We start from the raw sequence: 14,405 nt of genomic DNA, 5'->3' as shown, positions 1-14,405 counted from the left end.
ATGTTTCATGTGATCTGGGACCGAAAATTATTGATGGGCCCCACCCGCATGGCCATCCGCTTCCGCATCCGCGAGGTTAAGCCATTGGGTAAGCATGGAAATAATGACGACGGCTTTGTGGCAATCACAAAGTGTACAGCTCTCCGACCTGCTCCCTGCCCCCTGCCCACAGCCTCCTGCCACCTGTCCCCCGCCAACTGCCTGCCTTTCACCGAGGATCTGCATATGTAAATGCAATCAAATTTGCAACGGTCATTTGGCCAGCCAGCCAATCTAACGGCCATCATGTGGCATGTGGCACGGCGGCATGGGGACCCCAGGCATTTATGTATTCATAAAGAAGCCGCCGTCGCTGGATCTGAATGATGTTTACCTCATAAATAAATAATTGTTAAGCACAAATATGTGTAGCAGCAGCAGCAGACAAATTACCAACGGGTGGAAATCCTGCCAAAAATTCTTCAGCTTTCTCCAACAAAAAAATGTATGCATGTATGTATACACATATGCATGTACACATGTCTGTATATATACCTACAATTTATATACAGGAGTACTGGCAAAATGTTTACACGCCGTCGACTCGAATGAAATTCTACTTACTCACTGCCAAAAAGAGTCCATAAGTGGTGTTGCAGCTGCCAAAATGTGTTGCAGCATTTTTGGGCACAGCTTACAAGGAAATAACGGGCGAGCCTACTGAGAGATGTCGCATTCGGAGAATCTTCCATTCGAACTGCACTAGAAAATGGCAAAGCTCATCCAAAACTCCACTCAAGAATGCCACGGCTCCTTAGGCTGCTGCGAGTGGAGGACTCGACCCAACAACAAAGGCCGCGGCACCAATAACTGAGCCAAATATGTACATATGTATGTATGTGTGTATGGGTGTTTCCTTCTAATGTCCATAAGTGTGAATGTCTCACAGATGTTGCTGAGGCAGAAGCACAAGCAGACTAGACACACGAAACGTCTGTAGTATATCATTTTTTAGTGAAGTGCAACCACAGCAGCCGCAAAACGAAAGAGAGCAGCCACATCTGGGGGCGCAAGGGAGTGTCGGCCTCGACCCAGACCCAGAGACGGAACCAGATCGAGAACCAGAGACAGAGCCAGAGACAGACACAGACCCAGACAGAAGCTGGCCCAAAAAACACCCGCACTTGAATTAAACATCTCTCACATTTCGTATTTGTACGTTGAAGGAGTCCCGACGACTCTTCCGAATGCACCCACTCAAACACCCCCCTTCCACCACCACACAGACGCACACACACAGATGCACACAAATATGGATGCATTTGCAGCATGTGTGTGCTAAACCAATTTGTATGACTGCCCGCATGTGTGTTCGCGAGTGCAGCTGCAATGGAGACAGAGGTTGGAATATAAAGTTAAGGAAAGTCAAAGATCCGATACTGAAGCTCTCGATATACTAAAAACTTAAGTAGTGCCTACATACTCGTATCATTTTACCCGATATGTTGCACAATTTAGAAGAAAATTCGCTAAGGTAATTTCAGTTCGAAAAAGGTCTTAAATTAGTAAATTAATATAATAAATTATTCTTGTTATTGGCAAATTTTTTGGACATAGAACCATGAAATATTTAATCTTAAAATTTGGTTAATTAATTATTTAAACTTTTAAATTTTACAAGCAACAGCATCTTGGAGGAAAATCATTTTGTATTGTCCGAAGCAAGGCAAATCATAAGCTGAAATTGATTACAGAAAGATTTTGTTACTAGGGTCCAATAGAGTCTTTAACTAGGTTTTTTTTATTTAATTTCCTTCAAAATATCAGTTTAATCCTTTGCATTGCTAATCAAATTACGTAAACGTAATTTCTTGCAGCTAATCTGAGCTTTCGGCTTCTGCTGCAGCTGCGATATCCCAATCTAAGCCAAAACTGTTTGTTCATAATGCCATCAATAGACACCAATGCGCACTGCCTCAAATCTCTCTCAAGTCTCAGCGAATAAAAGTATTGGAAGTAATAAATTATTTACTGAATTAAAATGTTTACTGAAGGATTGTAAGGATCCAATACGTTTCAACCTGCCCTCTCCCTCTGTGCTGCTGTGCTGAAACCCGAACCAGCAAAAGGGGGTGAAACATAGAAAACTGGAAACACCATTACAACTGAGACCCCCAGCTCCTGCCCCACCCTTCGCTCTCACACTTGCTTCTACTTTTGCCAAAATTGCTGTTGCTCTTTTTTCCATATTTTTATACCCGGTACTCAGAGAAGATAGGGGTATATTAGATTCGTGCAGATTCTTGATCAGAATCAATTGCCGAGTCGATTAAAACTAAAAGAACTAGACATAGAACGTAATTGCAAAGAAAGATTAAGGAATAGAGAATATTGGGCATCAGGAGATATGGGAATAAATGGAATGCAAGAAGTAACAATAGAACATATGCAACTAGCGCTCTATCTTCCCCGATAACAAATGGAAGAACAATTGAGAGAGTTGAGCGGTCCCTTCCCACTCTAATCAACAAAACAACAAAAATACAGAAAGAAACAATGTGGCCCTAATCGGCTTCGATATAGTGTATAAACTAGTACGAGTAAACATAGGTACTACTATACTGTGTACGTACATGAATACTAACTGAATACTGGGTATTAGTAGTGCCGCGACTCACAGCGGACCGACTGGCTTGAAATTATCCTCGATGTTAACGTCGAAAGCGACTGCGACGTCGCGACGTGGGCGCTGCGCTATCTTGCAGAAGGAGACGTTCTGCTGAACACTCATAAGAAATTCATAAGTATTTCCGCTTCTCTGATTTTTGATTCGGTAATTAAAATGCAACTGAGATTGCTCTCTCTCCTTACCACTTCATATTCTTTCTCCCTCTCTCTCTCTCTCTCTCTCTCTCTCTCTTTCTATGTCTCGTTTTCTTCGTGTGTGTTGGGCATGATACCAACATTTTTCATATGCGACCCGGCATGCACGCGTTCGAGTTGTGTGGGGGGTGGGCCTTTCTGGCCTTTCTGGTAGGTCGTGTCACGACTTTCCTAAAAAATGTTTCACTAGAGATCAAGTACATGTATCGGAATTGGAATACTTTTGAAGTAATGAATTATTTACTAAATTAAAATGTTTACTGGAGGATTCTAAGGATCCAATTTTTTTCCTCTGCTGCTGTGCTAAAACCCGAAACAGCAAAAAAAAGGTACTTTGAGTTATCTGCCTTCGATTCAAATATCACCTGATGGACCCTTCCTTGCGCTTGAACTGTCATAAACATCTAATGACTGTTTTGTTCTCATAGGTCATTATAATTTTTATGAATATAAAACGGGCACAATTCGAAAAAAATAGTAAGTCTCGTATCTCATCTGTAGGATCATATGAGCTTGGCAGGTGTCACGATTCTTTGTGCTTCGTTGCAGCAATCTTGGACATCTTGGACACACATCAGTAGATAGGGACGCCGACGTCTGTCTTTCCATCCGTCGGATCAATCACTTCCTTTGGAGTCACGACCCATTGCACATCTCTAGCACACATCCACTAGTGATTGTTTTTGCTTATCCACTCACTGTACACATCGGGGAGGAGAAGGAGGATAAGTTCTACTCGCAACTGTTTTTCCAGGTGCTCCCTGGGCCCGACATCTGATTGCTTTGGGTGGCGATGCTTCTGATGCTGTCTTGACTGGTTTGGCATTGTAAGTAGTCGAGCTTTGATTACTCGAATGGTTTCTAAGCACCTGGAGGGGACCCATACCCATGCCACTCACAGGCCCTCGACCTGACCGTCTACCTCCAACCATTTCAATCCATTCCACTCAAAACCCATTCTATTCGAATCCGTTCCGTTCCGTTCGGTGGCAGAGCAATGCAACAGTCGCAAAACGCATTATCTGCTTGAGCTGTCAAGTGGACGAAAAGAGAGAGTCGAAGGTGGCACGGGAGCAGACCCAGGCCCACCAGCAGCAGCAGTAGCAAAAGAAATATATTTTGCAATTTCATTTACAAAAGTTTATCTTGGAGAGCGCCGGGATACGGGCTACGGACTACGACAAATAGGTAAAGGCGGCTCAGGGACGACGGAAAAAAAACATAAACAAGAAAAGCTAACGAGAGACAGGTCGAGGCATTAAGTACACTAATATTGAATATTCCGCTCATCCGAAAGTGCTGACTAGTGCTGCGAAACAAGAATTTCCCCATTGTCATGCTCTCAAATTCGAACATGAGTCACCACCAGAATCAGAACACCACGAAAAAACTGTTTCTGATGCTTGCCTATTGCTTGCCTATTGGTATCTGCATAGATACAAAATATATCGGAATGAACAGATTGAAATATATAATCCTAATCTGAAGCAGGGAACAAGAAGACCACTCTGTTGCTGACAAACTGCTAGCAAAAGTATTACAACCTAATTGAAAAGGGTATGAAAAACGAATGAAAGAAAAACTAATGGCATCAAAGAAGAAAATCAAATATTGCTCAAGTGCCACTGGCAGCCCAACCAACAGCCACAGCAACAACAACAACAACAACAAGCAGATTATCGTGGAAAACCGTGTAAGAAAACATGCAGATGGTCCATGCAAAGTTTTTGGCCAACGATAGACCGCAATGCTGCCAGTGCCACAAAGCCGCAGAAGCACAAGCAGTCGCGATTTGTGATGAGATTTACGAAGGAGCCGAGCAGGGGGTCTATGGGTGGAAGGATGGATAAATGGGTGGATGAGTGGATCTGATGGGATGGGATGGGGTGGATGGGTAGAGAGAGCAAACAGGGAACAAGTTTATATGATTTTGATGAATTTCCGTGGCAACGACGCCAAAATGAAAGAGCTCTGAGCTCGATAAGTAGCAGTTAAGATTTTGCTGCTCCTCTCAATATCCGCGGTCAAGGGATGCTCCGTCTACGTCTACGTCTTCGTCTTCGTCTCTGGCTCTTTGGCAGTGGCTGTGGCTGTGGCTCTTACTGCTTACCTGTCCGGAGTTTAATATTAGATATTGCAGTGCGCTGAAAGAGATGAGAAATACTCTGGAGACGAGGTGGAGTGGAACTGCCACTGGAAAGTAATTTCCTGCAATTTAACCTAAAGAAAAATAAGGAAACGTCTTTGATTTCCGCGTGAAATGATGTGCGCCCTGCCCTCCACGATTACAACCAGAAGCCACCCACTGAGGCTGGCAGCTCGCACTGGTATAGAGGAAAGCGAAGAGCGGAAAGCCGACACGAGAGACCGGAGCAATGTCGTACTCCAGAGAAGTACCGCCAGAATTAAATGAGAATTAAAGTTGATTCAATTTATTATTAGCCTCGGCTTATTTGATAACTGCGAGCGCTGCAAATTGCATTTTCCAGATGCTGTCGTCGCTGCTGGCAATCGAATAAATCGAATGTTCCGCTAATAGTCTTGTTCCGTTCTATCAAACTTAAAGCTTAACCTTTAGTGTCGCCTTTTAGTGAGGTCTGCCTGTGGCTCCTCTCTTGGTTACATCGCAATGCAACACACTGTCCTCTGTGGTAGGAGCTGCAGGAGTTGTTCCGAACCGGCGGAAATCATCGGCATATTCAAACATTTCTTCAGATATGTATCCATGATTTGCACTTATGTACAACCTAAAACCCAATCCAATATATACATAGAACAAGTTGTGAGAGTTATTTCATCTAAAATGATGTAGGACTCATACGATTCCTTTCAAAAGAATGGACAAAAATACTCGTTAATTTCTTGACCACCTCTTCGAATGGAGTTTGTCATGGAATGTTACTCTAGTAGGAGTAGTAGTAGTAGTTGTAGCCCTGAGCATTCATAACTCTCTTCCTCTCGCCCTGGTCTGCATTCAGTTAACTAAGGAAACGTTTGTTTCACTTTGTTTTTTTCACATTTCGGAAATGTTTGCAGCAGGAGCGTATCGCCCCTCCTTCCACTGTCACTATCACTGCCACTGCCACCGCCCAAATGGCCGCGACAGCAAATGAAATGCCTGAGGACACTAAATTTAAGGAGTCCCAGCAGCAATCGGGAGTGTTGCGGTGGGGTGTTGGTCCCTGGTAGTCGGTCAACGGAAGCCGACAAGGGGACGCGGTATCGGCCATGTGGCGTTCGGAGTATTTACCGCCATGTGCATAGTTTGCAAGTCTGCGCGGCGACACCTGCAGGAATAGCCACCAGTCAGAGCCAAAATAGACCAGGCCCAGACCAGACCATAGCCAGACCAGACCAGACCAGAGCCCGACCAGACCAGACCAGACTAGTCCGGGGAGGATCCACCCGACATGGCCACTAACAACATTGAAAAGTGTTTGCGTTGGTCGCCAAAAGCGGCCCAAACAATTTTTCCTCCTCTCCAGAACTTTTTGTCGTACATTTGTTGTGTGACATGTTTCGTACTATTTGGTTGAAATGGAGGATGGGGTCAGCCGTAGTTCTGGTCCTGATCCTGCCTTTGTCCCTGTCCTAATGTGGACTCGACTGGTCCAAGTTTCCTGTTTCCTCTTTCCTTTTTTATACCCGATACTCAAAATGAGTATTGGGGTATATTAGATTTGTGGTGAAAATGGATGTGTGTAACGTCCAGAAGGAATCGTTTCCGACCCCATAAAGTATATATATTCTTGATCAGCATCAATAGCCGAGTCGATTGAGCCATGTCTGTCTGTCCGTCCGTCCGTCTGTCCGTCTGTCCGTCCCTATTAGCGCCTAGTGCTCAAAGACTATATGAGCTAGAGCAACAAAAATATTTCAAAACTTCGCCCAGCCCACTTCCGCCCCCACAAAAGACGAAAATCTGTGGCATCCACATTTTTAAAGATACGATAAAACCAAAGACGCAGAATTGTAGAGAATGACCATATCTTTTAGACTGCAGAACCTGAATTGGATCGTATTATTATTATAGCCAGCATCAAGAAAACAATTTCATTTTTTCTCGCCCTGTCTCTCTCTAATACGCACGTAGCATAGGCGGCTTTGCTTAGAATAAAACATTAGCGCCTAGATCTCAGAGACTATAAAAGCTAGAGCAACCAAATTTGGTATCCACACTCCTAAGATATCGGACCAAGACGAGTTTATTTCAAAATTTCGCCACACCCCCTTCCGCCCGCGCAAAGGACGAAAATCTGGGGATATTCACAAATCTCAGAGACTATTAAAGCTGAGTAACCAGTGGTTAGTGGTATCCGCACTCCTGTTAGATCTCACTAGATCATAGATCATAGATAATGATCATATCTATTAGGTTGCGGAATCTGGATCCGATCAGAGCATTTTTATAGCCAAAGGAAACAAATCAATTTGCAGTGGCTACGTAGCGCCCGTGACGTCAGCTCAGACTGATTTTCTGTCTCTCTCGAACGCACTCTTTGTCGTGTCGTTTAATATTAGCGGCGCCTGCCGGAGGAGAGCCATACTGACTTAGTATCGGGTATAAATGTAGAGTTGCGGTGTCCGCAGCAACTCACAACGTTCCCCCTCGTTCTTTCTTCTTTCATCGCTTCAGACCATCTTTTTTGTGGAGTTCTGTTTTGTTTTGTTTTGCTCACTTGTTGGCTACTATTTTATGCGCATCGATTTTCGCTCAGTGCTTTTTATTTGCCATCCTACGGGGCGGAGAACGGAGGACGAGCGCTGGACGAGGCCGCAGGAAGGTGAGACTGTACATCGGAGTTGTTTGTTTGGCACTGTTTGTTTATGTGCTGCAACTGAACGGGGGAACGGGGGTTTTTACTTTTTAAAGCGTCATTTACCGATGCCCTTAAATTGAGCACAGACCTAGCCCTGCCAGCGGTAGCGATTGCCACATAAAAGCCTTCAATCTCACTTAGGATCTACGAAATTAGTGTGTATCCAATATTATTTGGGGCCGATTACTAGAAGATATATCCAGGGTGCAGGAACTGAAATTATGACTTCTGCGGCAGCTGCAGAGCAGATCGAGACTGGGGCACATATTCTGGTACCTACTTGGTATGGATCGCTGGCACTCTCTGCAGAATCGTCTAGACCTCGACGAACCTATAATATGTATAATATAAAATGTCCTTGTTAATTGAATTGAATTATAGAATTACTGAAACATACGATTATAATCAGAGTACAACTCACTCCACTCGAAAACACTCCCATAATAAGTGAATCATTTCACATTTTATTCCATTGTCTGACTCTAGCCGTAAGAGCAGCAGCAGAAACGGCTCTGACTGACACTGACTGGGATGGATCTTCGCCAGTGGCAATTAATAAAACTATTCCTGCGGCGGGTAACAAAGTTTGTCGAGCTGCGCACATCATAATACCAGGGACCCACCCCGCTCAGACCCCGCTTACAGTTGTAGTTGCAGTCAAGAGCCTCCGTTGAAGTTGACGTTTTGGGCAAGTGGCAGATGGTGGATGGTTCGCCAGCGCTTCGAGTACGGCGACAAATCGTGCAACAAAGTCAAATGCACTTTGCCTCGGCCAAGAGCACGCTGCAAAGTGGATGTGAGGATGCTGATGTGGATGTGGGAGGGTATGGGTATGGGGATACATGTATATATGTGATGAATCATTTTGCAATATTGCATATTGTGCGACGCACTTAAATTCAATTAAGTTACAAAGGCAGTTGCACAACACAGCACAGCACAAGGCAACGCCATGTGCCATCGCCTGGCGCACACATGGGAGCCAGGACCACAGGCGTCCAATCACCCGTCAGCCTCTCGGTTCTGCCCACAGACAGCGGACAGAATGTCGACGATGGCGATGGCCATGACGATGGCGATGTCGAGAGTGGAGTACCGCTGGCTACACTTTATAGCAGTGCCCTTCATGCGCTCATTCAATGATTCATGCACCAATTCGCTGAACCATTCAAGCTGGCACTTATTCAGTCATTGTCAGCTCTGGCGGGTAAATACCAGGAAGCTCCAACATATAAATATGTACATTAAAAAAAACCTCTGTACAACTTGATGAATGTATGATTAATATTTAGGCATACAAAAAACTAGCGCCTTCGTCAGAAATAACTTAAGATTAAACAGGTACTAGACCTAAGCTAAGATCTTTCTGGATCTCGTCCTGGTCATTGGATCAGCCTGGGCCTGGTCCTGGTCATTGGATCAGCCTGGGTCTGGTCCTGTGCTCCTTGATAGATATAATATAACCATAAACTGATCGATTGAAACATACTTCTGCGCCGGCGTCAAGAATAACACATAATATGCTTCCAGAAAGATCTCACTGGATCTCGTCCTGGCTATTGGTCCTCGTCCTGTGGCTTGGCTTGGTCCCAGCCAAACATGCGAAAGCTTTGCTGGTGATTCTTAATGCTGACCAGCTCGTTGGAGAAGCTCCAGTGAATGTCGATGTCCAGATCCTTGGCCGTACGCCACATTGAGATAGTGCCAGATAGATGATTGCCTGCGTATACTGGCAGATGTTGGTCGACGTGGAGGACAGTCTACATCCATCGCGTGGTCATATGCCATGAACTGGTGTTGACGGTTATCGCATTGGTACCGGCAGGAAAGGCAAAGTCGAAATGTATGACAAGCAGGTCGGCAATGTCCCTTCACTCCGACAAAATTCGGAAGTTTGACGTAAAGCACACCTCCTCACGCTTGAGCGTGCGCAAATCCATTTGCCAAATTTCTTCGGGATTGGAAATCATCTGCTCGGGCAGCACTTCGGTCACCTTCGCTGTACGCTCCACGGCGAGAGCAGCCCGATGCATATCCATCCCCTCGAATTTTTTCCAAAAATACTTTGGCTTTAGGCTGTTCTTGTCGTCAGCGATCGAGAGATAGAGCTTGGCTCTCTCCGGAAAGATGCGGCCTGTGGGCTTTAGCCACTTGTAGCGCGCATATAGAACTTGGTCCAGGGTGGTGCTATACAGGCCCTGCAGAGCAACAAAATAAGCTTAAAACTGAATACCCGTGCCTGAATGGCCCTTGCACCTACCCCATCCACTTGGATATTATGACATCGACTGGGGGCACCTCCAGCTCCTCAATGTTGGCCTGCATAACTTCAATCACATGATCGAGGTGATTTTCGCGCACCACCTGCCGCGCGGCCTGCGCCACATCGCCAGCGTCCACGGCAAAGACGCGAGCGGCTCCTTGCTTGGCCACTCACATGGAGAGAATGGCACTGCCGCAGCCCACTTCGAGCACACTGGCTCCTTTGAAGAGAATAGCATTCTCCTCATCCTGAATAGCATCTCGGAATGCCGTCATGACGACTTCGTCTTGGATAATATCCTCCTGCGTGTGCAGGAATTCCACGTAAGCATTATGCGGAACCCACGTCCTGGTACTGGTCGGGTCGATCGTCAATTTTCGAAGCTGCTCCAAGATGAAGCTCCTTTTAGGGATGTTAGCCATCTTTCTCTTTCTATTGTAACAATGCAAAAAAACATTTGCAAATGTATATCGATAGCCGCGATGGCGGAAGTGCTACCAGATCAATGAAATCTCTCAAGCTCGAATTGATTGGTATTCTTATAGTATTTTACAAAGTCTCTACCAACTGTATGGTCACGCTATTCATAAATATATACATATATGTATGTATTTATTTAATTGAGTCGAATTTTTAGAACTTTTAATCGTTGCACTAACTTGAGAAAGTGAATCGAAAAAGGCTGGAGCAGATTCTGTGGCTCGGATAATCGTAAGATTATGCCGTCAACTGCCTGGAAATATGTACTATCCTGGTTCCTTGGATCCTGAACAGTTGGCAAAAATGAAGGCTATACGAGTATGTAAGTAGATCGGTACACAGACTTGATCAGTTTAAAGCTAGCAAAGTGTATATGCTCTACAGGTTTCACTTCCACATGGTGGGACCATTGGTATCCATTTGCTGCCTTATCTTGAATCGTATCACGGACACTGTGCGGAGGGGGTCTAAAATTGTGTTTATGGTGATGTGGATTCTGCGACATTGAGTTGGAGGGCTGCGTAACAGCATTAGCGGATTGGGGGTGTTGGGGAGGGCGTTCCCAAGGATTGTGCGTGTTGCGGCGGTGCTTCTCAGAGGTTGTCGGCGTTGGGTTGGGCGTTGAGGCGTTGGGGCGGGCGTGGCAGCTGCAACTCTCTAATTTCATTTACACACTTTTCAACGCTCCTTTGCTCCAATTGAGCTGCATCTAAGTGTTTGCCTAGGTGTGCCCCACTCAAGCCCTCGACTCACTGACTCGACTCGCCCACTCACTCAAACACAAAGCCACCGTTGCTGCCACAAAGGTGAGTAAGTGGAAGTTCCGGAGTTTTATTATAAAGCCGGGGCCAGGAATGCTTTGCACAGATGTATTGCCCTCGCCTCGGCGTCTTTTGCATCTCGTCTGATGCTTCTCCTGCTGCTGCTGCTGCTCCTGCTCTTGCTCCTTCTTCTGGTGCTGATGCTGATGCTGTTGATGCTCTGGAGAACTAATTCCATTAAAGCAAGCTGTAACTTGATTTTCAATTGACTCCTCATTTGCAGTGGAGGGAAATGGAAGGTGGTTCTGGCTGCTAGCTGCTAGCTGCTGGTTGCTTGTTGCTGGTTGCTGGCTGGTGGTTCTCTCTGTCAGCAATCAACATGTTCAATTGAGCATATCCTGCCGGTTGCAGGACACTGCCAGAGCAGCGCAATGTGATTACCCGACGCTATTTTGTACACACACGAGACTAGCATTCGCATCCGTATCCGTACTCCGTATCCACAGCAACAGGAGAAGGACCCAAACCCGAACCAGGACCAGGACGTAGAGAGAACCCGGACTAAAGCAGGACAAGAACAAGGACACGTAACGGAGGAGGTCAGGCAGGCGCCTGCCCGTTGGCTCCCTTTTACATTTCATTGGATTTTATGCGTTTCACTTTATGCTGATGTTTTTATTATTAAATTTTCTTGAACTTTCATTTACATTTTCTGGCTTTCTTAGCGCTCGTCTCCTCTCCGCCTGGTCGTTAGTGCTCTTGCCACCGATGCTGATGCTGATGTTGACGCTGACGCTGATGTTGATGACTCCTCTTCATTTTCACACTTTTCATTCAATTTATTGCATTTCGCAAATTGAGTGTCGCTTTCCTTAGATCTACTCTGCCCGGTCCCGGTCTCAGTCCCGGTCCCGGTCTCGGTCCCGGCCTTCTAATTTACCAAAAACGGAAAAAATACGAAACCCAATTGAATTCCAGAGCTAAACGAATGGAAATTATGGACAAAAGAGAGTGAAGAGAGGGGGAAGGGATACTTCTTCCAAACCTATAGATATCAAAGGATCTACGGATTTTAATGTGAAATATCCAAATGCAAAAAAAGGAGCTTTATTACTGCCAATCAGGCAACCATATACACATCTGTCTCCGGTCTGTACAAATATCTGGCCAGGAGGAGCAGCGACTTGGAATAGGGTTCGAGCTGCCAGCTTGAGAGCCCAGATCCTGTTGGGGCTTCCTACCTGACGTCCAACGACTCGAAGCTACTGACAGGTGGGAAGGGAAAACTCTATGAAACATATGTGTACATATGTTAATAACTATATGCTCTCTATTCAAATAGTAGACACATAACATTTTTGAAATAGTATGAACAAAATTTAAGAGAAAAACTAGAATTTATTGGGCTTACATCAGGCGTCATGTCTTCCCATCGGGGCATCACAGTCACACCTGACATAGCTTCGACCCCAAATTCCAATCCAACATCAACGCCAACGCCAAATTCAACTGATACTGATACTGAACCTGCAACTGCAACTGCAACTGCAACCTCAACCACAGCCGCAAGCACAGAAACAACCGCAGGTGCTCGAGCCGTGGTTGAGTGTTCCTGCGACACAATGGACCCACTGGACACTCTGGACGACGACAACGTTCCCAGCACCAGCGGTCAACAAAGGGGATGCACCCCAGTGGGGGCGGACTCTGCCGCTCCGGTCAGCACCTGTGCGTTCCGGGTGCGACGGGAGCTGAACGAGATCCGCAAGAATCCGCCGCCCAACTGCAGTGCCGATATGTGCATGGACAGGCTGCTCCACTGGACGGCCACCGTGATTGGTCCCACCGGTTCCGTCTACGAGGGCGGCCACTTCAAGCTGGACATCCGCTTTCCCCTAAACTATCCCTTCCGGCCGCCGCGTATCCGCTTCACGACCTTCATCTACCACTGCAACGTGGACAGCGTGGGGGCCATCTGTCTGGATGTGCTGAACGAGCGCTGGTCACCGGTGATGAATGTGTCCAAGGTGCTGCTCTCGATCTGGCTGCTACTGGGCGAGTGCAATGCAGATGACCCGCTGGTTACGTGCATTGCCGACCAATACAAGACCAATCGCCAGGAGCACGACAAGGTCGCTCGCTTCTGGACCAAGCGCTTTGCCATGCCCAAGGAACCCAAGGATTCTAAGAAGCCTGAGGATCCAAGCGAGCCAAAGGAGATAACGGGACCAAATGATCCAGAGCAGAAAAAAAACAATAGGGAGCCCACGTAAAGGATGCAACCTCATCGGTTTCAAAGCATGGCTTGCCAAAGCAGATTCGTCAAACAGTCGCTGATCGAAGTTCTGTCTCTCCTGAAAACCACTTTATCGCCTGCTGTCTTCGCGGTCAATAAACCATTTGGACATCAATATGTAAGCCTCTCTAGAGCTCTTCTCCGTGAATCAGGAACTCAAGGCAACCCACTGGACCATTCTGTGGGTTAGTCTTTCCGCAGCCTCTGCCCCGCTCGGGTCTGACTCGCTCAGATAGCCACGCGGTCCTTTGGCCGCTCATGTCTATGAATATTCATGAGCTGCCAAAAAATGAACCCCGCCAGAGGCGTCGGCGTCGGTAAAACGTCAGAGAAGGAGAGAAGACTCGGGTGGGGCAGAGGCAGATGGCAGATGGCATTGAAAAATGAATAGGAACGCGAACGAACTAAGGATGAGGCGATGGTTGGGTGGCTCGGGAACCACTTGCCAAGCTATCAACAACACTGGCCCACAAAAGAAGAAATCTTCGAGAAATCCGACTTTGGGGTACTCTTTTTATACTCCCTTTTCTCCAATTAGGGAATGATTAGATATCCGATCCGAATTCATTCTTTTTTAACATACTTTTAAACGAACTTTAACTGCAGGAGCCTTTCTTGTTCTTCGCGCTTTCCAACTATCTAGATAAGAGCTCCTTAACCCATTTGCTTAATATGGATTCCCATGGATAAGGTAAGTTTCCTTTCCGGCGAAGACTTTAATCTGGCATTCCGCTAGTAAAGAAATGTCCTTCTGGCTGCAAGCACCGAACGACTCAACGACTGAACGACTGGGGGTGGAAAGAAAAGAAATTGTCTGGCTGACAATGTCATCAAAGTTGCGAGAGAACCTTTCAATATCCCATGCTTCAGGCCCATCCCCATTTCCCATCTGGCATCTCCACTCCACCCATTCCCTGTCTGAC

General features: G+C 46.1%; 1 protein-coding gene and 2 long non-coding RNA genes across 4 annotated transcripts; 2 read left to right on the top strand and 1 right to left on the bottom strand.

Annotated features, from left to right (window-relative positions):
* Positions 1 to 9,626: 9,626 nt before the first annotated feature.
* Positions 9,627 to 10,521, bottom strand: LOC6902007 (uncharacterized). Its single transcript, XR_004470406.1, has 2 exons — positions 9,943 to 10,521; positions 9,627 to 9,880 (listed from the first exon to the last, which is right to left on the bottom strand). It is a non-coding gene; the product is annotated as an uncharacterized lncRNA (long non-coding RNA).
* Positions 10,522 to 10,555: 34 nt separating this feature from the next.
* On the top strand, positions 10,556 to 11,871 carry LOC26533603 (uncharacterized). Of its 2 annotated transcripts, none has more exons than XR_001452553.2 (3): positions 10,556 to 10,743; positions 10,810 to 11,231; positions 11,470 to 11,871. It is a non-coding gene; the product is annotated as an uncharacterized lncRNA (long non-coding RNA). The 2 variants fall into 2 exon arrangements; XR_001452552.2 differs by having other exon boundaries at positions 10,557 to 10,747; positions 11,470 to 11,870.
* Positions 11,872 to 12,340: 469 nt separating this feature from the next.
* Positions 12,341 to 13,604, top strand: LOC4815530 (ubiquitin-conjugating enzyme E2 D2). The gene is made up of 2 exons (XM_001355327.4): positions 12,341 to 12,458; positions 12,529 to 13,604. Exon 2 carries the CDS (start codon positions 12,608 to 12,610, stop codon positions 13,457 to 13,459), a length of 852 nt encoding a protein of 283 aa, XP_001355363.4. The 5' UTR covers positions 12,341 to 12,458; positions 12,529 to 12,607; the 3' UTR covers positions 13,460 to 13,604.
* Positions 13,605 to 14,405: the final 801 nt, after the last annotated feature.

The sequence above is a fragment of the Drosophila pseudoobscura genome, chromosome X, assembly GCF_009870125.1.
Source record: "Drosophila pseudoobscura strain MV-25-SWS-2005 chromosome X, UCI_Dpse_MV25, whole genome shotgun sequence".
Taxonomy (NCBI): domain Eukaryota; kingdom Metazoa; phylum Arthropoda; class Insecta; order Diptera; family Drosophilidae; genus Drosophila; species Drosophila pseudoobscura.
The sequence above is the reverse complement of the archived record's forward strand: the minus strand, read 5'-3'. Positions and strand labels throughout refer to the sequence as shown.